The 27,834-nt window shown below is 37.7% G+C and overlaps 1 protein-coding gene across 45 annotated transcripts in view; it reads right to left on the bottom strand.

Moving 5' to 3' along the window:
- Positions 1–27,834, bottom strand: part of ST7 (suppression of tumorigenicity 7) — a 277,720-nt gene that overhangs the window by 210,501 nt on the left and 39,385 nt on the right. For 15 of the 45 annotated variants that reach the window (XR_012432811.1, XR_012432807.1, XR_012432812.1 and 12 more), the window contains exon 1: positions 1,475–1,888. The exons of 24 other annotated variants lie outside the window; for them this stretch is intronic. Coding sequence is in view for 9 of the 21 variants with exons in the window: in XM_005550591.4 (XP_005550648.1) it covers positions 1,475–1,496 (22 nt within the window). In the remaining 12 variants the exon portion in view is untranslated. Of the gene's footprint in view, positions 1–1,474; positions 1,889–7,400; positions 7,528–27,834 lie in introns of those variants that run through there. 6 more of the 45 variants (XR_012432808.1, XR_012432809.1, XM_015447975.3 and 3 more) reach the window with 1 other exon arrangement.

The raw sequence follows: 27,834 nt of genomic DNA, 5'->3' as shown, positions 1-27,834 counted from the left end.
TTGGTAACACTGAGCAGACAATGTCAGAGTCCCTAGTCCAAGAACCAAAGATTTCTGCACTGAGTTTTAACTTCCATTTTTGGCTAAACCAAGTAACAGGTCTAATTTTCCTTTAGTATATAAATATTTCTGCCCATACCTAGGCTCCCACATAAACAAAATTCCATGACTGAAATGAAACCAGACGGTCTTTGACACTTTGTGATCTATTTCTATTTCTTAGATAACCAATTGTAAATGTACCATTAAGCGAATTTTAAAAATTATGCCTAAATTATTAGGGAATAATACTATCACAGGCTGAATGGGATATTACATGTCACTATTATTCTAACATGACTTTGATTAGGCAATGTGGTAGTCTGAGATGAGAAGCTTCTACAGTGAAACAAAAGTAACCCTTTTAAAAAGCCAATTAAGAAACAAAAGAACTGAGGACTATTAGCTCTCTTGAAACACTACTATTCTGCAATAATCAGCTATGCACACAGTCACACTGATCACCTGTGATCAGAAAACAAAGGTCAAACTACAAGTTCATAAGAAATCGGTTTCCTAAATTCCTGCCCTAAACCCCTTCTCCCTGGCAAAGATAGTGGCTTGCCAATATTTAATGCTCTAGCCAGCAGGTTGAAAGTCTCTTTAGAAATTCTTATCTCTTTTAGAAATTCTTAACTGTCATCTTTGCTAATAGACTATGACAAAATATTCTGCAGAGCCTGTACAACTGCATTGATGTTATATTTCTATGCCCAACATTAAATATTCCTCACATAGGTTGGTTGTAATTTTTAAAGTATCAATTGTAGCCATCTACAACTGCTGTCCTGCCTAGCCCACTGTGCAGGGCCTTCTCTGCACAAAAGCAATTTCACTGTATAAGTTTTTAAAAAGATATGATCCTGCTGGGCTGTGATGCTAGCCAGCATATCAAAATTGAAGCCACTGTAGGGGGAAAAAAAAATCCATCCTTAAAAATAAAGCTATTTCTTATTCATTTTGAATCTACATATGTCTATATGTTTTTGTAAAACTATGGAAGAAGAGTATATAATGATACTATTTATCTCTTTAGATGAAAAATGTAAGCCTTTCTTTCCTTTCTAATAAACACTATCATCTCAGATCCTCCCAGTATCTATTTTAAGGTTTAAGCACCATTATGGAGCCTGCAACAATAGATCAGTGACAGGCCTGATCCCATCAATTAACACATTCTAGGGTGGCTGTATGGATTCTGGTCTTCCTACCTCCCTCTTAAGAGGCCTGGTTTTGACACATTGACATCCCTGGCCTTAAGGATGAATAACCCAGTTAAGGGGAGTTCCTTCCCTGAGACCAAGTCCTTTGTAATTAGAGCCAAAATACAAAGGTTGTTAATGACCTAAGGCGAAGTGATATGAACTCCAAGCCAATGAAACCATGACAGCAAGCAGATTTCTAAATAGCAGAGAAGTGGGATCCATTTACTTACATGAAGATTCAGTGCCAAACATGGCTGGCTCCAGAGGCTGCTTTTTAAAAATTAGAAGAAGAAAGAAAAGGGGGAAAAAAAAGAAAGAAAAGCGAGGAGAGTGTACATGTGAGAGTGAAGAGATGAGCCGGCTACACAGCAGGGGTCATGAAGCCAGACAATGCAGTCCAAGCTGTGTCCAGCTGCCAGATTCTCCTCTTACGAGCTTCAGTTTTCTCCCGTGTGATTGAAATGCAAGGTCTCTTAACAGCACCAAAAACCGAAGAGCTGCTTTTGAAAATCCACTAGGCAAATGAAGGCCGACGTGGCTCTTCTGGGATGCAGTGAGGCTGGACTAGGTAGCAGCAGAGGCAGGACTGGGAGCAGCAGCAACAGCGGATACTGCAATCCCCAGCCCTGCTGTAGCAGTAAGACAATAGCAGGGCTTATGCATACGCTGGATGACGTCAGGGACACTGCACAGACTGACTGCGCCGCTTGAGCCAGAGGCTCCAGGGGCTCCAGGAGAGCAGCGTGATTGAAAGGGGAATTCCTTTGTCACAAAATGCACAAGACCGAGAGCCACGTATATATTCCCCTCCTGCGCAGCTCTTCATCCCAAGATACCAGGCAGTAAAAGAGGACTCAAAGAAATTTAAATATTGGCTTTATAGCAATTAACCACAAAGACATCATGCATATCAGGCTTCTTGGTTTTGCGCAGCATATAGAAAGAACTTTTCAAGGGAATTAAGAATATCAGAAGTGAGAAAAATTATCTGCCTTTATAAGTAATTACAGAAGAGTTCATTGTTATTTTCTCGAAGCTTATGGTAGATTGACAGATCAAGGATTGTATACTCAATCACAAGTATGTGAAAATATGTATACTATTACACATATATTCTAGGCACATAAATACATACAAATGTAACAGTAAAATAGTAATCTTAAGTACTTAGAACACTGCTTGGCACACAGCGAGTACTCAAATGTAGGCAATTCCATTACTAGCTATTTTGCAACTATTATTCAAATGTGAAAAACGTTGCTCTAGGAATATATTTACATACATGTATTTTTCCTATTTCTTCATCGTGGCTTACATGAATTTCTGTCATTTTCCAGAGCAACTCAGTCATTTTAAGGCTGTGTGCACACACCTGTGTGTACCTCTGTATGAGTAAGCATTTGTGACCAACACATTTCTTTTTGATCTACCCACACAAAGAAATAATTGAAAATATTTTATCTCTTGACTCACTGGAACAAAAAAATGTCTTCCTTCTTTACCATATTCTTATAAATCTGTTTTTAAAGAAGAAGTACCAGAACCATATGAACTTTCATTAGCTATCCAACACAAGCCAAAAAAAAAAAGTTTTCTTATGTTTTTAAAATACTGAAATGCACAAAAAATAAATATATATACATATATATGTAACCCCACAATTCCACACTTTTAAAATCATATATAGTAGAAAGTTCAATAGTTCAAGTCTCCTCTCCACCCATTCATCCAAGGTATATACCTTTTCTAATTAATTTCTTGTGTTCACAAAGACATGTCTTCATCTCAATACAGTTTTTAAATATTATATTCTGCTATGAAAGTGGAACCACATATTACTTTAACATCTAAAAATATCATTAGTACTTTTTCTGGTCAGTATATGTAGGATCTACCTCATCCTTTTAATGACTGCATAAGATTCCATTGCATGAATGTACCACAGTTTATTCAAGGTAACTTGATCTTTAGCTTACTAAAAATGCTGAGCCATTAAGAAGAACATTTGATGATGCTACATAAGATGAAGAACAAATCATCTGTCGCAGGAAAGAATAACAATTAGCTATTACTGAGTGTTTACTATGTGCCAGGCACTATCCTGGGTCCTTTACATGTATAATCTTCATAATAACCCTACAAGGTAGATAACACTTTTATCCACATTTGACAAATGGTTGAATACTTTGTCGAGGTCACACAGGTAGTGAATGATATACTGGGCTTCAAACTCAGGAGTCTGGATCCAATGCTCTTAACCGCACTACGATAATGCCTCTTGAACAATGAATAAATAATCGGCAAAATTATATTTAAGGATTTAATTGAAATGAAGGGAAAACAGAAACCAACTCAAAATGTGAAGGAAAAAAAAAATCCTTAAAAGCAAAAGGTCATCAGAGAAGGAAAAAAAAAAAAAAATCACAGAAAATTGCAGGAATTAATAAAAATGTATACCTTCAAAAATAGTCATGTCAACAACCAAGACGGAATATCAATAATGGTGCTGAAATGTAACTGTAGGAAGTGGGAAAGGATAATACAGTTCAAAAGGGTGGAACCTTAAAGACAGATGTCTTACATAAGGTCAATTTTAAATTGCATATGAGATGTTGTCATATAAATAGGTACTCAAATAGTAGATGGATGTGGCCATCAGAACAGCAAGAGGGAAAAGAGAATGAGAAAATGGCACCTGGGTTAGAGATATTTTCAACCAGAGGCCATGGTCTACATTTAATAACTGCTTTGCCGACTCATTTATGTTGCTCCTTTTGTTGGTTCATACATGGGAGGGTGTATATATATGTGTATGAAAATGCATTTTTCAGGCCGGGCACGGTGGCTCAAGCCTGTAATCCCAGCACTTTGGGAGGCCAAGACGGGCGGATCACGAGGTCAGGAGATCGAGACCATCCTGGCTAACACGGTGAAACCCCGTCTCTACTAAAAAATACAAAAAACTTGCCGGGCGAGGTGGCGGGCGCCTGTAGTCCCAGCTACTCAGGAGGCTGAGGCAGGAGAATGACGTGAACCCAGGAGGCAGAGCTTGCAGTGAGCTGAGATCCGGCCACTGCACTCCAGCCTGGGCAAGAGAGCCAGACTCCGCCTCAAAAAAAAAAAAAATGCATTTTTCTGAGGGCCTATATTTACTTCTTGGTACAGGCTTCTAAGAGTTAAAGGCTGTGATTGTTTTAAGTCTACTTTTTAGACAACTGTAACAGGATCAGTATGCTAAAAACATTAGGCATCTCACTTGCCAGGAAAACCGGACACAAATCACACCCTCTGACTCCTATGAAGATTTCTGTTACGTGGAGGCCTGAGGCGTTTCTAAACACTTTAGAAGATTTGGATCCACATTGCTGAAGATCCATCTTTGACCAAAATGATTCCAAAAGTTTAGTTCATTCCAGTTCTCTTCTCTAGTCACCTCAGAGAAGGAACACAAAGTTAAATGTGTTGCCTAAAGAAAACGTAACGAAGAAAAATGAAGGATGAATAAAACTGATCTGATGTCCCTCACTATCCCTCCCTCTCCAAAAAAAAAAGTCATATAATACAATCCAAACCCAAAGTGATCTTTGGCTTATCCACTCTGTCTGAATATCCCTGCCTGCAACCTTGTCCTTCTTTCACAGTAAAGACAGTGCTGTTAATTTCTAGAAAAAGTTAGCAATGAAAGGAAGGATAACATTCAAAATAGTTTAGTGGTCAAAATAATAATCATTAAATGAGAATGCTATTGACAAAGAACAATTATAGCAAAAATCTTAAAGTCAGTCAATAGTCACTTTTAAAGGAAAGCCTATCATGCATTCACTCAACAACTGTTTTCTGGGAGCTTACTGTTCTACACTCTAGGCATCAGCCATGAACAAAGTCCCTCCCCTATGAAGCTTATATCTTAGTGAGTGAGACAGAGAAACAAACACATGACATGTCAAGTGATAGTATGTGTGATGAACAAAGATAAAAAGGAATTACAGGATAAGGAGTAATTGAATGAGAAGGTTATTTTAGGTGGCCTGTTAGGAAAGGCCACTCTAGAAAGGTGACATTTCAACAAGACCTGAAAAAACCACATGGTTAGCATGAAAACCACATGGAAGGAAGAGTGTTTCATGGAAAGGCCTTGAATAGAAGTGTTTTTGGGCCCCTTAAAATTTTTTATAATAAATCTATTCTTGAATCATCAAATATCAGTTTTGAAAGATATCCCCTTCAGTGTTATGATGATGCCGTTAGTACAACAGTGATTGTGCTGAAAGCAAAATAAATTCTCTTTTCTAATACAAAAAAAAAATCCCTCTGCCATGAACTGAAAACATGAGTCGTTCTCTTCAAAGTTTAATAGACTAAATATAGCTATCTTTGCAATAAATGTGTAAATGTTTATAAAAATCACCATGAAAGACAATATTCAAAAGAGCTTCCCACCACATCAGACAGGTAATTTAATTAATGTATTTATTAATGTGGTGAGAAGTCAAACCATAATTTTTTCTCTACAGTACACACAACTAAATTTGAAAGTGTCATATCTGTGAATTTCTTTAAAGCCACCTTCTTTGTTCACACTAAAGTTCTTAGTTTCTTAGTATTCTCTTGATGTCTATTTAGAATGTTAAAGCTGTACGTCTTAAACTATCAATTATACACATACAGAGTATTACTTAAGAACAACAAAGAAATGTTTTAATGGCAATATACAAACTATAGAAAATGAAAGAATTCATCAATGATGGTGTTCTTTGTGGGAAGAGGAACAAATTTATAACTAAAAGCATACTCATAGTAAAGCTCTGTGGTAGGATTTTACAAATTTGATTTCTTTGCATATGGCTAAAATGTGTTCCTTCCTGCTTCAATGTAGCACCACACATAAAGTGAACCTTCTAAAAAGGTAGGTGCATTTTACTTCAGAGCCCTGGAACACAAATTCTAGCATGCTAATCTAACGAGGAAAAGAAAATCAAAATGCACACACAAGACACAGATACAGGTATACTTGCTTTAAAGAAGCCCTAAAATAGAATACTAAAGATTTATAAAACAAATCTTTTGGGGGCAATTAATTGCTTTAAAATGTTTTATCTTCAAAAAGTATCTACCACAAAGTCCTTTAAATAGCAAGCTCCTAAAAGCTATATTTTAAGTGATCGATTTCACAAAACTTTTATTTGCACACTGTAATTAACTGTCTTGCCAAAGATCCACCTACAGGAATAATTTATAGATACTGTGTATGTACAGTTCAATCTGGATGCAAACGGGAATTTGTATTACACTGGGTATGAAAAGTGGCCTCTCTCTGCCCTAGAAAACAAATCTTCCAATTCTTCGTTCTTTAGTTTAAAAGCAATCTGTCAGCAAACAATGTCACCATTACCCAAAAGTTCAAATTTAGGGTAATATAATTCTTAATTCGTTACACAAATTTTGGGCAAAGACTCATGTCCTTACCTGATCACTGCTTCACCTCCCACCCACACTTTTACCCTACCAGATGTAAGGGAATCGCCCACTTACTCATCAAGCAACCACTACCTATGGTTAATCTAACCTTATTTCTAAACATGTACCAATTTACCATTCAGTGAAACTAGAAATTGAGAAACAAGGCTATGCAATTTTAAAAAGGAAAAGGTTAGAAAGGTCAGAAAAGGTCAGAAAAATCTGGGCACATTTATACTCAGAAAATTTAGGAGAAAAACTGAAATCCTCCAGTTCACTTCATTACATTAACACCATCTAATAGAGCCATACACAAGCACAAAACCACCACCACAATAACAGAAGCTCTGTACACTGTGTACATATTTCCCTGTGTGAAATAATCTGAACTCAGATGTTTGTACTTTAAATCCTCTGGTCTAAGAAATGTGGGTTAATTATGGGTTGGAGTTTATTTTAAGTCCATGTAAGTATGATCCAACTGAAATGGAAGAAACAACAAAGGTATATCTCAGAAATTCCCTTAAGCTCTTATCCTAAATTAATCACCATTTGGATAAAACAAATTCATACAATACTCAGGAATAAACTGATGCACAATATTTTTTAAAGTACTCACACAATCAATGTAATTTTTTAAATATAAATTCAAAATATTAAATTCTACATAACTGAAAAATATTTAACATTTCATTTTACCTGTATAATCCATAATGAAGCAGTAAGCAGGAAACTGAGTATTTTCCAAGTACAACTCTATCAGCCAGAAAATGAAACAGCTCCCTGGACTGACGAACCGTTCTGGGGAAGCCTCCTGCCATGTGACATTAAGCACACCCACACTTCTGCTTATCTCTCTCAAGCGGCAACGGCTGGGCTCTGCCCTCCTTTGCCTGGTCTTTTAAAGTCTTCCTTAGAAATGTCTCTCAGAAAATAACTGTTATTTACTCCCATTTCACTCCTGTATTACTTATTAGGTAGGTTAAAACTAAATTTTGGTTTTAGGTTAAAACTCTATTTGAGAAAAAATAAATTATTTTATTCCTGTAAGTGAAAAGGACACAAGATATTCATATTTCTTCCTAGTACTCAATGAAGCCTAGTACTCAACATGAAGCCGCATAACCTGAAAGGAATCAGCGTCCCAATGTTTGTCACAATTTTGTCATTACATCCATTCATTTGATAGTACATATGCACATTTTATCCATTTGTCCATTTGAAATACATTTGACTAATTGGAAAACAAACCTAATAAAGGCGATGCAAGAACAATCCTTCATAGCATATCTAAGACCTCCAACTCATTTATCCAAGTCCTAAAATAGACATCAGCTGGAAAGGACATATGGTCATTATTGAGACACACTCTATCTGATGTAATCTTTAATGTCACATTGCCACATATCCTGAGCCATCTTTTCCTCCATTGCCAATTGTTTCAATCTTGAGTATATCCTAGCTGACACTTTAAATAAAATTTAACAATGGCTACTTCATCTTGATACAATTCTTTACCTTGCCAAAAGACAAAACATAAATTTTTACATTTTTTAATCTTTTTTTTTTTTTTTTTTTTTTTTTTTTGAGACGGAGTCTTGCTCTGTCGCCCAGGCTGGAGTGCAGTGGCGCAATCTCGGCTCACTGCAAGCTCCGCCTCCCGGGTTCACGCCATTCTCCTGCCTCAGCCTCCCGAGTAGTTGGGACTACAGGCACCCGTTACCACGCCCGGCTAGTTTTTTGTAGTTTTTAGTAGAGACGGGGTTTCACGGTGTTCGCCAGGATGGTCTCGATCTCCTGACCTCGTGATCCGCCCGTCTTGGCCTCCCAAAGTGCTGGGATTACAGGCTTGAGCCACCGCGCCCGGCCTCTTTTTTTTTTTTTAAGCAATCTGAATGGTTGGACAATTTCCAATTTAGAGTTATATCAAATACCAACCCCCTCCCCCCACCACCACCAAATTGCAACCACTTTGAAGAAGATGAGGTACCAATTGTTTAGAATGGTTTTGCTGGAGTTGCGGGGTGTTTGGTTTTGCTTTTGTTACTTTCCTTTCCACTGAACAGGTTTCTCCATAAGAAATTATAAAGTTGACAATGCTATAAAATGTGATTTTGAATTTTCAGTACAATATCAAAAGTCTGTAACACAAATTCTACAAATTCTAGGATTACTATTATCAATTAACAGATCTCTCCAATAATTGTATTTACTTATTTACTCATTTTTATTTATTTTTGAGATGGAGTCTCAACTCTGTTGCCCAGGCTGGAGTGCGGTGGCGCAATCTCGGCTCACTGCAACCTCCACCTCCCGGGTTCAAGCAATTCTACCTCAGCCTCGTGAATAGAGTAGCTGGGACTACAGGTGTGCACCACCACGCCCAGCTAATTTTTGTATTTTTAGTAGAGACGGGGTTTCGCCACATTGGCTAGGCTGATCTGGAACTCCTAACCTGCCATCCGCGCCTCAGTCTCTCAAAGTGTTGGGATTACAGGCATGAGTCACCTCGCCCAGCCATCTCCAGTAATTTTATAAAATAAATAAGCAAGTACCATTTCACTCAGTCGTCTAATCAGTGCTTCCTTACCATAAGCAGAGCCTATTATGCCACCAATCTGCTACAGTCAGAAGCTGTTAATTCTCATCAACCTCACCTGTCACTGTTGCTAAGTGAGCCTATCTCATTTCTTGGGCCTTAATTCTCTTTATCTTAACCCAGGGTACAGACTGGGAAGCTTTCCACAAGTTGTAACAATTTGATAGAATTTCATCCTGGTAATTAAGATGTACAAATGGTTAGAATATTAATGTAATGATTGTTTTAAAATAGTAAACTCAAAATGCCTGATAATAACTACCTACATTTACACAAAACTTACAAGTGTGTGGAAACACTGATTGCCATTATCGAGTATCACATGAAATAACACTTTATTATTTTCACAATTTAGTAGTTAGCATGGATTTTTAAAGTACTTATCTAATTATTTGAGTAACACTATTTTAAGACATTTTATTTTTATGCTGTATATTTTATAATTCTTAAGAGATAGACATTTCAAGGAAATGAATTTTATTAACAGAATGAGAACATAATGAAATATCTAAATTAGAAAGTATAAGACCCATGGACAGATGAGTAGATGAATATAAAACCTACAACCTACTTATAGTTAAGTGATTTGCCATACCTCAGAAATCCAGCAGAGGGGTTAAGAGCCAGGTTTAACAGACAGAAAAGCCAAGTTTAGTCAGAGAAGATTTAACTCCCATCTTAGCAGCTTATTAGATAGATTATCTTAATTAAGTAGCCTTGGTTTACTCTGAGCCTTGGTTTACTTATAAATTGACAAAAGGCCTAGATCAATGCTTGGAATGTATTAACAGCTAATACGTAAATAGCACTTTGTGTGTACCAGGCATTGTTCTAATTCATGTATTAACCTATTTAACCCTTAAAATGACCCTGGGAGGTATTATCCCCATTTTATAGATGAAGAACTGAGGCATGGAGAATAACTAACTTATCTAAGATCAGAGCCAGGATTCAACTAGAGTAGCCTCTAGCTCAGAATCCTTGTGCTTAACCAGTATACAATACTGCCTGTGTAGAGTAGGTTATCATATGGAAGCCAAAAAAAAAAAAAAAATCACTTCAAAATACTAGGTTGATTCTTTCCAACAAAACCAAATCTACAGTGGGCCAAACATTTCAGTTTCGAATTCATAAAAATTCTTTTTATATTCTATGTTCAATTCCAACATATGAAAAAATTAAACAGAGAATCAGAATGAAAGGGATAATGTTTAGTCATTGTGATAGCTTAAAATGAGAGTGGCATTTGCCAGTAAAGCAGAAATAAGTACTCAAGTGCAGAAAGCTGCAACCATAAAAGGACCTGTCCTACCCAAGGCACACTCAGTAACCACTAAATCCCACTCTACTTTTCGGTTCTCCAAATGTCACAGTAGATACTATTTGCCTGGACTATAAACACTGACTGTAACTTCAAAGCTCAACAGGAGAGCCTTCAACTAGATCCCTCCACCTACCTCTTGAAGAATTTTCTCGATCTCCATCTCACTCTCAGCAAGTAAGACTTGCTGATACGCCTAGATGCCCCCTTCCCAAACAATCAGATCATAGTCCTCTCCAAAACGTGTAACATTCACCTAAGTCAGAAGTTCTTGTTGGGTCACCTGTTCTAGGGATCACTATCCTAACCACAACTTCCTGAGACAGCAGTGGGTTGTACTTACTACACTCTGCACCTCTGAATCGCATCCCAGAGTCCTACTACAATCTAACCCTTCATGATCCAGGTTGGAGAAAGAATCATTACTGAATCAAGAGACCTGAAATCTAGCCAACACTGCCACTCATTACCTCTCTGATCTAAGATAAATTCTAGAACCCATGTATGTATCTGTTCCTTCACTGGTAAAATGAGGAGGTTGAACTGGAAAATCCCTAAGATCTAGTCCAACTTTAATAATCTTGGACTCTAAACCAATCACAGCCAGATGAGAAAACTCAAGTAACTCCTGTTGATACCTACTCCTTTTCTAGCCCCCACCATCCCCTCTTCTATCCTGCCAGGGCCTTGGGAATAGCCCCTCCTCAAAGGAGCCAGGATGTGTTGTCCTGACCCAGTGTGTTTATGCTGGATGCTGATGTTCTGGGGAGCCTCCTCCTGTTTACAGAGACACTGTTCCTTTCTAGACAGACCCCCAGTAACTCAGCCTGGTGATAAGTAGACAAATACACACACACACACACACACACACTTAAACTGTTGGAGGACCTGCCTACTAGAGGGTTCATGGTTCATGGCCTGGTGAGTCACACCTCTTAGGACAATGTGGCCTGGGAGCCAGCAATAAAGCCTCTGAAGGAGACCCTTTTTCCAGGACTTGATTGAGACAGCTGGACACAGAGTGTGAAGTTTTCCATAGATGGAATCTCATCTATGAGACACAGTTCTCCTCTCTTTCTCTTTCACGGCTTTCCTCCCTGGACTAGTGCCTGCCACGTGAGTCCACAGTCCTCTAACCTCCTCAGAGGAGGAGAATGAGCATGGCTCCCACTTCACTTTTCCCTCTTAAATCAGAAAATCACAACTTTATCATAATATCTTACATCACATTTCCAACTTATATAATAACTGACTTTGTTATTACACATGTTTTAAAACACCAGGGTTGGATTATAAATGTTCACTCTACTTTTCTGCATTTCAGAAATGAAAATAGGGGGTTTTCCCTCTAGTCTCAATTCTCACCAACATGTGAGAGCTAAGTCAAAATGCCTTAAGGTTATGTCACATCCCAACTTCCCCTTATTACTAAGTCAGAACAAACATTATCTAAGATATCTCACCTTGCTGCTCTCCCAGGCTTCTTACCACCCACTCCAGCCTGCATCTGCATCAGCATTTCCTTTTCATGTTTTGTCATCCTCACTGGCTTTGCTTACTGAGCACCAAGTCTACCTCATGGCCTATCCCAAAATGTGAGAAGATTCCATTGAGAAAAGGATTCTCTGGATGCAGAAGATTCCTAGAGAGTATGCCCAGCTCCTCCCATTACTGGGCTCTACTCCCAACACCTCAAAACTTAAGTAAGTTAAGACAGATGAGCATCTAGCACTAACCAGATAAAAGAACTACCCTGTGAAATGAGGAGGGAATCCAGCTGCTCAACTCAATATCATGACCCAGACCAGTGCTCCAGATTCTCCATGGCACTAACCAAACTAGTTACTAGCTGAACCAAGGCAATGGTTCTGAGAAATCGTCAACTACTTTCACAGATAACAATCATCCGCATTGGGCACAAAAGCATAATTATGACCAAAGACATGAGTAAAACATAATAAAAGATCTGCTTAACCAAACTCCAAACCTTCAGGTAAGGGCTCTTTCTGGATACACAACACCTGTTTGCTGTTATGCTTTAACAGGATAGTGGCAATGGTGGCAGGATCCCCGGTTCTCAGTGGCTGCAAAGCACAGATCTCTTACATGGTTGTAGGGTCACTCCCTTCTTACAGGGGCCTCAAGTGAACTAAAATCAAGTAATCATAGCTGGAAAAAGGAGGTAAATAAGTTTTATAAGAGGTGTTGTTTGGTCTCCTAATCACTGATGTTTTAATTCTACCAGAAGATGACAATAAAAAAGGACATTGGGTTTACGTGTTTAAGGTTAACCAATAAAAAAAAACATAGCAATTAATCTTGATGTATAATTAGGAGTCATGAGAAATATTACTAAAGTTACTAAAATGCCTGATAAAAATAAGAAAGATTAAGATTTTCTTCCTACAAATACGAATCCAACAATAAATATGCTTATTCATTTTACATCCTGACAGTGATGGTTATTTTATATACATTTGAATCAAAGCTTTAGTGTAATGATCAGAATCAAACTATAGATTTATACAACAAACAGGGAGGTACCCAAGTCAGACATATCCCTCTGTAGCAAAGCTTCTTTAGGCAAACCACAGACCTTCCTGTGTGGTTTTGGTCTGTTCACATGATTGGCAAAAGGAACCACTGGAAAATAAGCAAAGAAAGTCATAAAAAAATAGTCATGAATGGACTAGTGTGGGTTGTCCCAGAGGCAAAAACAAACAAAAAAAACAGTGGAGAAATTCTTTAAGGAATTTCTTAGCTGTAGCATACAGCTGCAGTTCTAAGTAAGCAAAGAAGATCACAGATTTCCATGGTACTCCAAAACAAATCATTCTCAATGTTTTCTAGCAGGAGTTGGCAAATTCTTTTTATAAAGGGCCAAATAGTAAACAGTTTAGATTTTGTGGGACCATCTGGTCTCTGTCAAAACTACTCTACTGTTTTAGTGCAAAAATAGCCATAAACAATACATAAACAAATTAGTGTAGCTATATTCCAATAAAACTTTATTTATAAACTTTGAAATTAAATTTCTTCTAATGTTCACATATCATGACATATTCTTTTGAAAATTTTTCAGCGATTTAAAAATGCTTAAAAAAAAAATGTTAGCTTTTAAGTCTCACAGAAACACGCAGCCCATGGGCTACAGTTTGCCAACCCTGTTCAACAATATTTACTGTGGTTGATTTGACCTTTCTCTGCAAGAGCTCTATTCTTCAATTAGGTCTCTGCCATTGACAAGACTCAAGAAGATAATGGAATTCATCAACAACTGCCTGACTGCATCAGGGTCAGAAATTCAAAAAAAGTTTCATCCTAATTCCTTTCATTTCTGATGATACTAAGAACAATACCTCACTCCCTATCACATTAGAACTGGTGATAAACGTTCAATTTCTGAGAAATCATCAACTACTTTCCCAGATAAGGAAAACCATATACCTCCAATTCACATACATCTCTAGTCCTTGAAGATTATATAAAAATGGAAATCATGGGCTAAGATTTCCAAGTCTCTTCAATTATATTATAAGCCAGGAAAACTTTCTATAATATACACTCATAGTGTTGAACACAAGTAATAACTAGTTCATATGAGAAAATCTGACCCTGTTCACCAACAATTGCTGAAAGGGAATTCTTGAGAAACAAGAAACAGACTGCAATCCTAACTGCACAGTTAATTAATTTGGTTAGACATTTCACAACAGTATCACTTCATTTATGAAATGAAGAAGTTAAAATCATTTCTGTGATTTTTTTCTAGCTTTAAAATACAACAATTCTGTAATGAGCTATGCTGATCATGATACCTACCTCATTAAGGGTTTTTGCATATTTCTATTAAAGTGCACATGGATGACATTTTTTTTGTCATTGGCCTTCAGGTAAGAAGCAGATAATTTCCACTCTGCTCTTTTGTCTCTGGTTTTTTGAAAGGCTATTGAAAATATATTTATAATCAAGACAACTGCTACATTCTTACAATTTTGACACAGATTCTTACAGTTTTGACACAGATATAGGTGATTCTAAGAGAAAATGTAGTGAAGTGTATTACTTAGAAAATGTTTCTAGAGACAGACATTTGTGCCTGTGCAACCACAGACTTCAAATTCACAGAGATAGAAAGTAGAATGGTGACTGCCAGAGGCAGAAGGAAGAAGAAAATAGGGAGTTGTTTAATGGGTACAGAACTTCAGTTTCGTAAAATGAAAAGAATTCTGAAGATTGGTTGCATGTCAATGTGAGCATGAGCTCCTAAGAAGACAGTCAGCCCGTCCCGTGAAGCTTTGAAGCCAGGCATTGACTTCTCTCCAGCTATGAAAGGCCTAGACGGCATCTTCCTCCAATATTACACTGTTTCATCTACCCTGAAAATCTGTTGTTGAGTGTAGCCACCTTCATCAAGTATCTCAGCTAGACCTTCTTGATAATTTGCTGCAGCTTCTACATTAACACTTGTACTTTACCTTGTACTTTTATGGTATGCAGATAGCTTCTTTCATTAAACCAAATAAACCAACCTCTGCTAGCTTCAAAGTGTTCCTCTGCAGCTTCCTCACCTCTCTCAGTCTTCACAGAACTGAAGAAATTAAAGAGAGTTAGGTCCTTGCTCTAAATTAGGCTTCGGCTTAAGGGAATGTTATGGCTGGTTTGACTTTCTATCAGACCACTCTAACTTTCTCCATATAAGCAATAAAGCTGTTTCATTCTGTTATCATTTGTGTGTTCATTGGAGTAGCACTTTACATTTCCTTCAAGAATTTTTCCCTCGCATTCATATCTTGGCTAACTGGCACAAGAGGCCTAGCTTCTGGCTTATGTCAGCTTTCAACATGCCTTCATCATTAAGCTTAATCATTTCTAGCTTTTGATTTAAAGTGAGAGGCATATGACTCTTCCTTTCACTTGAACACTTACAAGTCATTGTAGGGTTATTAACTGGCCTAATTTCAATATTGTGTCTCAGGGAATAGGAAGGCCGAAAGAGAGGGAGAGAAACCAGAGAAGGGTAGGTCAATGGAGCAGCCAGAACACACACACTTATCAATTAAGTTCTCCATCTTATATGGATGTGGTTTGTGGCACCCCAAAATAACTACAATGGTAACATCAAAGATCACTGATCACAGCTCACCATAACAGATATAATAATAAAAAGGTTTGAAATATTGCAAGAATTACCAAAATGTGAGTCAGAGACATGAAGTGAACATGTGCCATTGGAAAAATGGCACGACAGACACTCAATGCAGGGTTGCCACAAACCTTCAATTTATAAGTGCAGTATCTGCAAGGCAGAATAAAGCAAAGTGCATCAAAACAAGGTGTGCCTCTATATGGCTAGGGTCAGAATAACTGGCTAAAATAATTATAAAAGTTTGGTAAGAATTAGGTATATTTCTGTTCTTACATTTGTTGAAAAATATTAACTTTAAATGGCAATTAGGCAAAGCTTATACAAATTTTAATTGTGAATAAAAAGACATAAAAATATAAAGAAAGAATAAACATTGTGCTGTTAAATCTAATGCCTAGCAATGCTTGTTGAGTTAACAATTGAACTAGCTTGAGTAGAAAGCAACTCCTAAAGTCTAAGAAAGGGTACAAACCATTCAGAATAGGTAGTCATGTTACACTGCGACTGACTGGTGATAGCATTCTGAAAACACAAGGATGGTAAGAAGGAAAGAGTGAACTGTTGAAACTTTAAAGATGGAAGTAAGAGGATGACAGATTCATAACAACTGCTCTCTTTTGAAAGCTTTACTATTTCCAATAAGATATGGACACTGTTCTTTCAAAAGGTACATTGACTCTACTATAAATCAACCATGAAAAAGGTATCAGGTGAAAAAAGTAATGGAATTAAAGCAAAATCCACTTTGGAGTCTTCTTTAGGCAACTCTCTGCCTCAGTTTTCACAGACATGAGCTATGAGTTGCTATGAGGTTCATGTGAGATACTGGTGAAAGCACCCTGTCAATGGTAAAGTGTCAGGAGCTAGCATTATTTATTACTATTAATTTAATTACTATTGTTGACTCTTAAATAAAATGTCTCTGAAACATTTCTTTTTATGATCTACGTATTTATTTATGTCTAACAAACAAAATGCATTAGCTTTTTGAATGTTAAAATGCCTAATTAAAGATAAAAAATAAATACCTCCTATAACTTGGCCACTCTTTTATATGGTACTTTAGCTTCTGAATTCAATTTAGACTTTTTCCCAGGACATTCTTTTAAGCAGAAACATGCCCTGCATACTTTTCATGAGCAGAATTTATTTTTAAGCTGATGTCTGGGAATTCAGCATACTACATCTTCAAACAGTGCTCCATAGTAGTCATTGTTTCCACAGTCCATCAGCACTTGAGCAGGAAGTGTGACAGGCGAAGAAGAAATTGAATCTCTTGGGGTCTATTAGTAACATCCTTTAGCATTTCATTAAAACCTGACGCACATAACTATTTGTAAAAATTGGAAATATTTTTACATTAGTAACAACCAATACGAAGGCAGAGAGGAAAACGGGACATTTGTGGCTTACCATCACAGGAGATGGCTGTAAGTGAAGTAGACTGCAACTGGGGCTAGCCTTAGGAACAACAGCCTTTAGATTTTCCTGCTCTGTACAATGTTAATATTAGATTTTAAACTTACATAATGTGACTTGTTAACATCAAAAATTTGTTCTCATAAGTCACAAGAAGTGATAAAATGAAGAAAAAATTTTAAGTTATTTTTGTCAGTATTATAAAATATTGACAAATACATTCCAATTCTGTAAAATTAGATTTGACGAACCTGTCTTGGCATTTCATTGGGAATGTAAAAGATTCTAGGAATGTGTATATGTTTCTTTTAAAAAAAAAAGTAGTGCATTGAGAACAGGTGATATCATAAGGAACAAAATGCAGAGGCCAGTGGACTTCTAGGCATTATGCAGTAGCAATATATTTAAACATAGCCATATTTTTAAAATAGCTAAGAAAACGAAAACATAAAACATGCTAAGTTCCCACACTACCTTAAGTACTCCTAATTTCACTTGAATCAAATCTTCTTCATACAAACACAGATTCAAGCATCATAAATGTTTTGTTCTATCCAAAATATTCCATGGAAGATAAGTTACCTTTGTCTTCATTTCTGTAACCTATATTTTTAGAAATTAGGTACTCTAATTAAAATTATTCTAAAGCATTTATCTCTAAAGTATTAGAAGAGAAAAATGAGAGTTCATGGTCATTTTATTTTTATTTTTATTTTATTTATTTATTTATTTTGAGACAGGGTGTTGCTCTGTCATCCAGGCTGGAGTGCAGTGGCATGATCTAGGCTCACTGCAACCTCTGCCTCCCGGGTTCAAGCAATTCTCCTGTCTCAGCCTCCCAAGTAGCTGGGTCTACAGGAGTCTGCCACCACACCTGACTAATTTTTGTATTTTTAGTAGAGACGGGATTTCGCCATGTTAACCAGGCTGGTCTCGAACTCCTGACCACAGATGATCCACCCGCCTCACTTCTTTTCAACATATACAGCATATTTCTGAATTGTTAAGAGATTAAACAAGCTGAACATTTCATGGTTTCTCTCCAGAGACTTGCCCATGATGAAATGGTACAATTCTGAGCCAAGTGGACAACACAAAAGCAAGGTCAAAGAACTCTGTAGCTATCAACTTGCATCTCTGATTATCAATGTTCAAGAAATCATTTTCAGAACATGGGGTTTCTTCTCCATAATTTAACAATTTTACTGTTATATATCCAAAAGACAATCATTTTCCATCTGGATCAAGTCAACATATTTTTCTGTCAAAAATATGTTATCCATACTAATTGGCATTCATCCATATCAATGTAAAAAAAACTTTCCAAAAAAGAAGAAACTTAAATAGGATTTTTAATGGGATACCATAAAATTTATTCTTTTCAATTTAAAAGGTAGACAATAGACAATGGCAGTCTCATTCTCATTTTGAGAAATTCTGAACTCGGAGTTGTAGAGACAATGAAAAACGAAGGAGAGAACTCAGAACAGACTGTAGTCACCCTGCAAAGACACCCTCCATGTGACATGAATCAAATCAGCAACAATTGCAGCCTACAGACAACTCATTCAGAAGTTGTCCTTTGAACAACTCAAAACCCCTTCCTATGAAACATTTTCTTAAAAGCCCTTCAGCACACCATAGGGAAAAGATATACACATTCGTCAGCTATGGTGGCTCACACTCTAATGCCAGCACTTTGGGAGGCTGAGGCAGGAGGATCACTTGAGCCCAGGAGGTCAAGACCAGCCTGGGCAATATGGCGAAAGCCCCATCTCTCCCAAAGATATACAAAAATTAGCCAGGCATGGCCAGGAGTGGTGGCTCACGCTTGTAATCCCAGCACTTTGGGAGGCCAAGGGAGGTGGATCATCTGAGGTCAGGAGTTCAAGACCAGTCTGTTCAACATGGTGAAACCCCATCTTTACTAAAAATACAAAAATTAGCCAGGTGTGGTGGTGCCCACCTGTAGTCCCAGCTACTCAGGAGGCTGAGACAGGAGAATTGCTTGAACCCAGGAGGCAGATGTTGCAGTGTGCAAAGATCGTGCCACTGCACTCCAGCCTGGGTGACAAAGTGAGACTATGTCTCAAAAAAAAAAAAAAAAATTAGCCAGGTGTGGTGGCACACACTTAATAGTCTTAGCTACTTGGGAGGCTGAGGTGGAAAGATCACTTGGGCCCGGGTGGGGCTCATGACACTGCACTCTAGCCTAGGCGACAGAGTAAAACCTTGTCTTAAAAAAAAAATACACACATTCTAAAAAACTAATTCAGGCCCGGCGCGGTGGCTCATGCCTGTAATCTCAGCACTATGGGAGACTGAGGCGGATGGATCACCTGAGGTTAGGAGTTGGAGACCATCCTGGCCAACATGGTGAAACCCTGTCTCTACTAAAAATACAAAAACTTAGCCGGGTATGGTGGTGGGCGCCTGTAATCCCAGCTACTCAGTAGGCTGAGGCAGGAGAATTGCTTGAATCTGGGAGGCAGAGTTTGCAGTAAGCAGAGATTGGCCCTTGCACTCCATCCTGGACAACAGGAATGAAAGTTCATCTCAAAAAAAGAAAAAAAAATCAGTAGATGCATTTAATTTTATGTTGTTTTAATCATATAAAATCATAAGATTTTATTATTAATTTGCATAATTTCTTCAATGGTTCATAGTGAAGAGATTCTGCCTTTAACACACATACACACACAAACACATATACACACACACACCCTCAACTGCAATCCTTAGGAGGTTACCAGAGATTCTGTATACCTGATCAATTTGAAACAGATTGCGTTGAAAATATATCATGCTATTAACTGGAGGTAATTAATGAAGCTTGTAAACACAGCAAATGCTGTGTAAAAACAATAATATTGTATTAGAACCTTGAAATTAGAAAATAATAGGTCTTAGTTCACCTCCAGCTAAAATTACTTAGACAATCTTTAGTGTTTAAGAGTGTATATTCATAAGGCTGGGTATGGTGTTGCGTTCTCATAGTCCCCACCACTCAAGAGGCTGAGGTAGCAGGATCATTTAAGCCTAGGAGATCAAGACCAACCTGGACAGTACAGAGAGACCTGTCTCTAAAAGATATATTAAATAAATAAATAAAGCATTTTATTTTATTTATTTTTTTTTTGAGATGGAGTCTCCCTCTGTCACCCAGGCTGGAATGTAGTGGTGTGACCTCAGCTCACTGCAACCTCCGCCTCCCAGGTTCAAGCAATTCTCCTGCCTCAGCCTCTCGAGTAATTGGGATTACAGGCGCGCATCACCATACCCAGCTAAATTTTTTTGTATTTTTAGTAGAGACGGGGTTTCACCATGTTGGCCAGTATAGTCTTGATCCCCTGACCTCGTGATCCGTCTGCCTCGGACTCCCAAAGTGCTGGGATTACAGGCGTGAGCCACCACGCCTGGCCAATAAAACATTTTAATAAGAAAGTACGTTCATAAAACGTAATGTCTTGTCCATGTACTTTCCCATGTAGTTTTATTATATTTTGTCTTTAGACAAAATAGACATCAGATTATATTTGTTGAACAACATAAGGATCTTGCCATTATTATGGTACTGGAGGAAAGAATAAGAAAACTCAGCCACTTTTTTTTTTTAAATATAGCTCCTGTACTGATATTAATGCAATTATCAATCTATCACCCATAATTACAAAAAAAGGGATAAGAACACTAAACTGTATCAAAAATGTTCTCTGGTTATAATGACAATTACATAAGATATACCTTCTTCCAAGGTTGGCCGAGGAATAACCTCAAAGGTTTGTAGGCTCTGTTGACAGCCTGCAGTGATTGCTTCTGAAAGTATCACTGCCTGATCCTGCAATTTTATCACCTTACTAACTACTAGTCCTTTCTGCAACTCACACAGACATAAACTCCCGGTTTCCAGCTCATTTATCAAGTGAAAAGGTTCCTTCCCATGAAAATGGACACCTGAGCTCCAGGGACTGTAACAGAAAACAGCAGGAAAACCACTCAACTGTACTTAGTATCGGTAGTTTTCTTTTCTATGTTCTTTCAGGCAAAAGGTAGACTTTAAATTTGGAAATATATTATACAAATACATACATTCTTCTACATAATACTACAAGTAGTTTAATTTGTCTTTTAAAGTGGAGACAGGCGAATACTACTTAGGTGAGGTTTCAGTTGACGATGATTAGACCTCCTGCTTTCTTCCCTTCATTTGCAACACGGCAGTTTTTAAATCATCCACATGGATTTTTGTGCATATGAGATAAGGTGCCAGTTTCACTGTTGCTGCTCAAAACAAATGTCAATAGCTTCTTCAGTGTTATCCAACAGCAACATTAAAATGTTCTACTAATTGTCTGGGCTGAAAAGGCATCTTAGATTCACAATGCCATAGACTACAATATAGAAAAACATCCAGAAGCTGCAGAGAATGTCTACCAGATGTCTGGGTTTTTCAGAGAAGCAATAATTCTTTGAGTTCTGGAATTTTTAAATTTTAACATCACTCTTACCATCAAAAAGATCCAATAATGCTTCTCAATGAGGGTGCTATTGGTATTTTGGGCAGGATAATATTACAGTCAATATCCCCAGGTATTATGGCCAGTAGCACTAACAAGTCATTGTGACAACGCAAAGCCCACACCCACATTTCCACATGGCAGTACCGCCTCCCAACCTTCAAATGTATTTCCCTGCGATCTTAAGTCACACAAAGCTCCAAAAAGCTTCTCCTAATAACGCAATTACTTTTATAGACTACAGAAGTAACTGGATATGCAAATAAACATGATGTAGGATATAGGCCTAACCTCTAAAAAGGATCTCGAACAAGCTGCTTCAAAGTCTCAAAAATCACTTTGCTTTTTGGTCACTTGTTTCTCCCCTTGTAAAGGTATTAAAGTTATCTCAAAGCCTGTGCTATTCAATATGGTAGCCACTAGCTATAAAGGGCTATTTAAATTTAAATTAATTAAAATTAAAAATTCACTTCCTCAGTCACACTAGCCACATGAGCTCAACAGACACTGTATTACAGGACATTTCCATTATTGTAGAAAGTTCTACTGGACAACGCTGCTCTAAAAGCTTCCTAAGCATATGACCTGCCACCACCTCATTGCCATCTTGAGGGTAGTTTGCAGCAAAGATAGAATTCTTCAGTGGCAGTAACAGAAAGTACTTACACAGTTCACAGTTCATGTCCAGACTCTTTTTGACATTTGGCTTTGAAAGAAAATTCTAGGCACAAGCGAAATTAAAAACAGAAATGTCAATCTTAGAACAAGTTATTTAGTATCTACAGGATGGATCAGTTCTCTTACAGTATCTTCTAAACAAAGTGTCCTAAAAGATAATGTTGATAAGTGAAATGATACTAAGAACATGCCTATCCTTTCTTTCTCTTCTAGATATCACCTTCTAAAATGTTCTGCATGGCCTTTGGGGGCCACAGAGGTATGATGTCTATTTGCTCCTCCCAAATTCAGAGCTGTTCCATTTTCTCTTCTGTTACTGGACACTTTTCCTCATAGGGTTTGTTGTTTGCACACTTACTAAACCTTGGAATTGTGCCCAAGAAGGGGCCTTGAAGGCTGAACTCCAAGTATGTAAGATGCTTAGAATGTAAGTTCCTGAAAAAGTATTTAATAAAGCTGTAAAAGTATTTCTCTACCTCTCTACGATTTGAAACTCTAAGATGATGGCAGTAATTCTAATTCTGTTATAATTCCTTGTATACCAGAGTTCTCCAATTTCGTGTACCTGAGCTTATTAGGAGGCCTACTATTGAAAAAAAGAAAGAAGGGAGGATATTTCAATCTCAAGCAATTTGGAAGGCAGTATAGCACAAGCATGTCTGAGTTCCATCCACTTTCCACCATAAGTTGACATGCTCTAAGACCTTAGGCCAGTTGCATGGTAAGCCAAGATTCTCAACTGAAAAATGAACTGATAAAAGATTATCAGGCAAAATGCCTAGCACATAGTAGGGACACAAAGTATTTTGCTAATGTTACTTTTGCCCTTGCCGTTCCTTTTGCCTGAAACATTCTTCCCCTGATAGTTCAGAGAGATAGCTTGTTCTCATTCTTTAGGTCTCAGTTACCTCCTTAGAGAGGCCTTTCCTGACCACTTACGTTCAATATATGCCCGTTATTCTCTATCACAGCTCCCTGTTTAGTTTCTTCCCACTATTTACTCATGATGTATAAGGAATTTACATATTCACTTAGTTCTCCGTTATCAGTTTTTCTCACCAGAACATAAGTTCCATGAGGACAATATGTCCTGGAAGAAAAGCAAAGTCTCTGGCACATAGTAAATGCTCAATAAATAGTTGGCATATAAATGAATGACTCAGTTTCTGGATTAAACAAAGTTAACTGTTTCCTTACTACAGGACTCCTCATTCTTTTCCAAGCAAATCTGCCTTATGACCCTTCTAGAGGGTCATAGGGTGTGGAATATTTCTCCTACCAGCTATCAAATCCTTTTCCTATAGAAGATCTTCATGTCTCCAGAACTAATATTTTATGGACACAAATTTGAAAAACACCAGCTATAAATGTCAATTCAGTTGTATACTAGAAAGTGTAAATAGTATGTAAATGTCATCTAGGCACTTTTATCACCTTCTTTGGCAAAAGGGAGTTATTCATTTGCACCATGAGAAAACACTAAAATATTTAAATCAAACCAGGTAACTTTCTGGTCTCTGCAGATTAATAAAGAAGAATGCACCTATTCAGAAAATGACAACTAATGGACTGGAGGAGGGAACATAACAGATTTCTATACTGCCTGGTTAAGAAGAGACTGTAGCCACCTAAGCAAGCCCGGTATGATGAAGCAGCACTAAGAAGTTCATATCATGTATCAGTAGCTCAGCTTCTACAAGAATTGGCAGAGGTATTAGCTCAATTTCCTAGACAGTGTTTCCCAGAGTGCATTCCCACACATTTGGATATGACAAGTATTAAACATAAAGAACTGGGAATTGGCTGGGCATGGTGACTCACGCCTGTAATCCCAGCACTTTGGGAGGCCAAGGCGGGTGGATCACAAGGTCAGGAGATCGAGACCATCCTGGCTAACACAGTGAAACTCCATCTCTACTAAAAATACAAAAAAATGAGCCAGGCATTGTGGCATGTGCCTGCAGTCCCAGCTACTCGGGAGGCTGAGGCAGGAGAATCACTTGAACCCGGGAGGTGGAGATTGCAGTGAGCCGAGACTGCACCACTGAACTCCAGGCTGGGCAACAGAGCAAGGCTTCGTCTCAAAAGAAAAAACAAAACTGGGAATCTGCAGAGTTAACACCAGAAACCAAAAAGTGGAAGACACATCAGTATGTTATGGAGGTAACAAGGGGTAGGAACTCTAGTCTAATCCTATAAAGTCACTAGGAAATCCAAGATGGCCATATAGCAGAGATCAAAAGTTGCAGCCCACAGGTCATATCTAGCTCAAACGTGTGTCTTTTCAGCCCAAACACAATTTTTAAAATTTTAATTAGTTGTTAACATTTGTAAATTGGGAAACTTCACATAAAAATTGACATTTTCAACTTTCCTTGAAAAGTTAGAAGATATGACCCATATTCCCTCACAGAAACAACTGACTGGAACAAATAACTCACACCTACTGTAGGCACCTGAGTTTACAACTCCTGGACATACTCAAAGTTATGATCCATATCAGGAGCTGAATAGCAGGAAAAAGGAAGGGGAAAGCACAGTCAAAGTAAGAAACCAGACATTACAGTCTGCAGCACCATCCAACCCATTCTCTAAAACAGCTTCCTTGTTACTCAGGACTGCTTCCCATGGGCTCCCAATAAGTGCTAGCCCTGGCCATTTATGGCTTGTACGTTACCTCCAGCCCATCATATCACCTCACCAGGAAGGGTTTATTCCCCTCACTTGGCATTTCACACTGGTGGTGAGTGTAATAATAATGCCTTTCATTGGTGGCAGTTTGTTTTAAAAAGCTTTCAGGTAAACTTAGATATGTATATATGTACATTACCACAAAACCACCCTAGGATGGGGATGGTTACTATTCCTCATTTGTCAAAGGGCAAAGGCACAGAGATTATTTTGTCTCTTACGAATAACAGCAAAGACAAGTCTAATATCCAGATCTCTTGGGTTGGTGATTCTTTCCTCTCTTCCAACTATTTATTAGATTTGGTTATGTGTATTACTTAGGTCATAGCAGAAAGCAGATACCATACTCCGAAGATTTTGAGGAGAATTTAATAAAGATGTAGAAAGGGCACAGGCTTTGGTGGAGGAGCACAGCCAGATAAGTCACTCTCCTTAAGTCCCCCAATCTCCTACTAGGCTTCCTCCAATGGGCTAAACCCAACCAGAAAACAGAGGTATGCAAGACATCTGACTGCAAAAGTCCATCCTGATTACCTCCCAGGATAGAAGGAGATGGTAAAAAAGAGTGAAAAGTAAGTATGAAAGAGCGAACAGAACAGGATTGGTACATCATGTAATCTCTAGTCATTTATCTTAAATTACACATATTCCCAGCATCAATTTCCCGACAGAAAAAACCACTGTTAGCACTTCATGTTCCACAACTAAATACTTACTTCTCTTTTTTATTATGGTCTCTAAGAGAGAATGCCTCCAATGTCAAAGTATCCCTCTAATGGTTAATGAATTCATTTTTAATAGTCTTGAGTATAAAAATATCACTAAAGATTTTCTTTTAATCTAAAAACATTTTGTCCATTGGTTTATCCTTGCTTGGAGGTAAATATACCCTCCCAGACACATCTAGTAGATTCTATCATAAAAATCAGGCATTCTTTCACCAAAGAGTTATAGTTGTTTCCTTAGTCAATGATTCTGTTATTTATTGTGCATTAAAATGTTAAACATTATATATTTTGGCAAATAATTAATTATGCCTTTAAGTTTCCTTGATACTTTTGGAAAGATGTCTTTGAATCTGAGAGAGTGAAGTGTTTTTTTATTTATTAATCAACCCCAAATCATACTCCAGTCTATTTGCTTCAAAAGAAAATTTTAGAATCTTGAAGACATTATACTAAGTGAAATAAGTTAGTCATGAAAGGATAAATATTACATGATTCCTCTTAAATTAGGCTCCTAGTGCAGTCAAATTCATAGAGACAGAAAGTAGAATGATGATGACCAAGGGTTAGCAGGAAGGTGGAATGAGGAGTTGGTGTTTAATGGGTACAGAGTTTCATTAGGTGAAGGTGAAAAAGGTCTAGAGATGAACAGTGGTGACGACTGCATAACAATGTGAATGTACTTAATGCCACAGAACTGTATACTTTTAAAATAGTCAAAATGGTAAATGTCACTATATATATTTTAGCATAATTTAAAAAAGAAAATTAAGAAATTAGGCATCTACCTCTCATCTACTTTACACTAAGGCAAAAAATTATTTTAGTATTTCTGCTACCTGCTTTTCTATCTGAAAATACCTTATACAATACAATCAAAGTACACTACTGATTCCTTAGCCACATTTCTATCTTCAATGTATTTAGAACCCCTCTTATTGCTGGTTTTGAAGTTTCTACATGGTGAGTCTCAATTTCAACCCTGATCCTTCTAAATAAACTCTATTTCCCCTAGCTCTGGTATCTACTCTGAGAATAAAAGCTGATGTGATCCCTCAGAAATGGTCTTTAGATTATTATGCTACTGGCCCATGCCAAACACTAAAGTTTCCAAGATGATTAAGTCAAGATTTCTGTTCTCAAGGAGAACAGAGAATGCAAATATGGCTTGATATGGTTTGGCTCTGTGTCCCCACCCAAATCTCATCTTGAACTGTACTCCCATAATTCCCATGTGTTGTGGGAGGGAGCCGGTGGGAGGTAAATTGAATCATGGGGGCCATTTTCTCCATACTGTTCTCATGGTAGTGAACAAGTCTCATGATATACGATGGTTCTATCAGGGGTTTCCATTTTTGCATCTTCCTCATTTTCTCTTGCTGCCACCATGTAAGAAGTGCCTTTTGCTTCCCACCATGATTCTGAGGCCTCCCCAGCCATGCGGCATTGTAAGTCCAATTAAACCTCTTTTTCTTCCCAGCCTCAGGTTATGTCTTTATCAGCAGTGTGAAAACAAACTAACTCAGTAAATTGTTACCAGTAGAGTGGAGTGTTGCTGAAAAGATATGTGAAATTGTGGAAGCAACTTCAGAACTGGATAACAGGCAGAGGCTGAAACAGTTTGGAAGTTCAGAAGAAGATAGGAAAATGTGGGAAAGTTTGGAACTTCCTAGAGACTTGTTGAACGGCTTTGCCCAAAATGCTGAGAGCAACATGGACAATAAAGTCCAGACTGAGGTCATCTCAGATGGAAATGAGGAACTTGGGAACTGCAGCAAAGGCTACTTTTATTATGTTTTACCAAAGAGACTGGTGGCACTTTGCCCCTGCCTGAGAGATCTGTGGAACTTTGAACTTGAGGGAGATGATTTAGGGTATCTAGCAAAAGAAATTTCTAAGCAGCAAAGCATTCAAGGGTGACTTGGGTGCTGTTAAAAGCATTCAGTTTTAAAAGGGAAGCAGAGCATAAAACTTCAGAAAATTTGCAACCTGACAATGCAATAGAAAATCCCATTTTCTGAGGAGAAATTCAAG

This window comes from Macaca fascicularis, chromosome 3, assembly GCF_037993035.2.
Source record: "Macaca fascicularis isolate 582-1 chromosome 3, T2T-MFA8v1.1".
Classification (NCBI taxonomy): Eukaryota; Metazoa; Chordata; class Mammalia; order Primates; family Cercopithecidae; genus Macaca; species Macaca fascicularis.
Note: the sequence above shows the minus strand (reverse complement) of the source record. Positions and strands in the feature narration are given on the sequence as shown.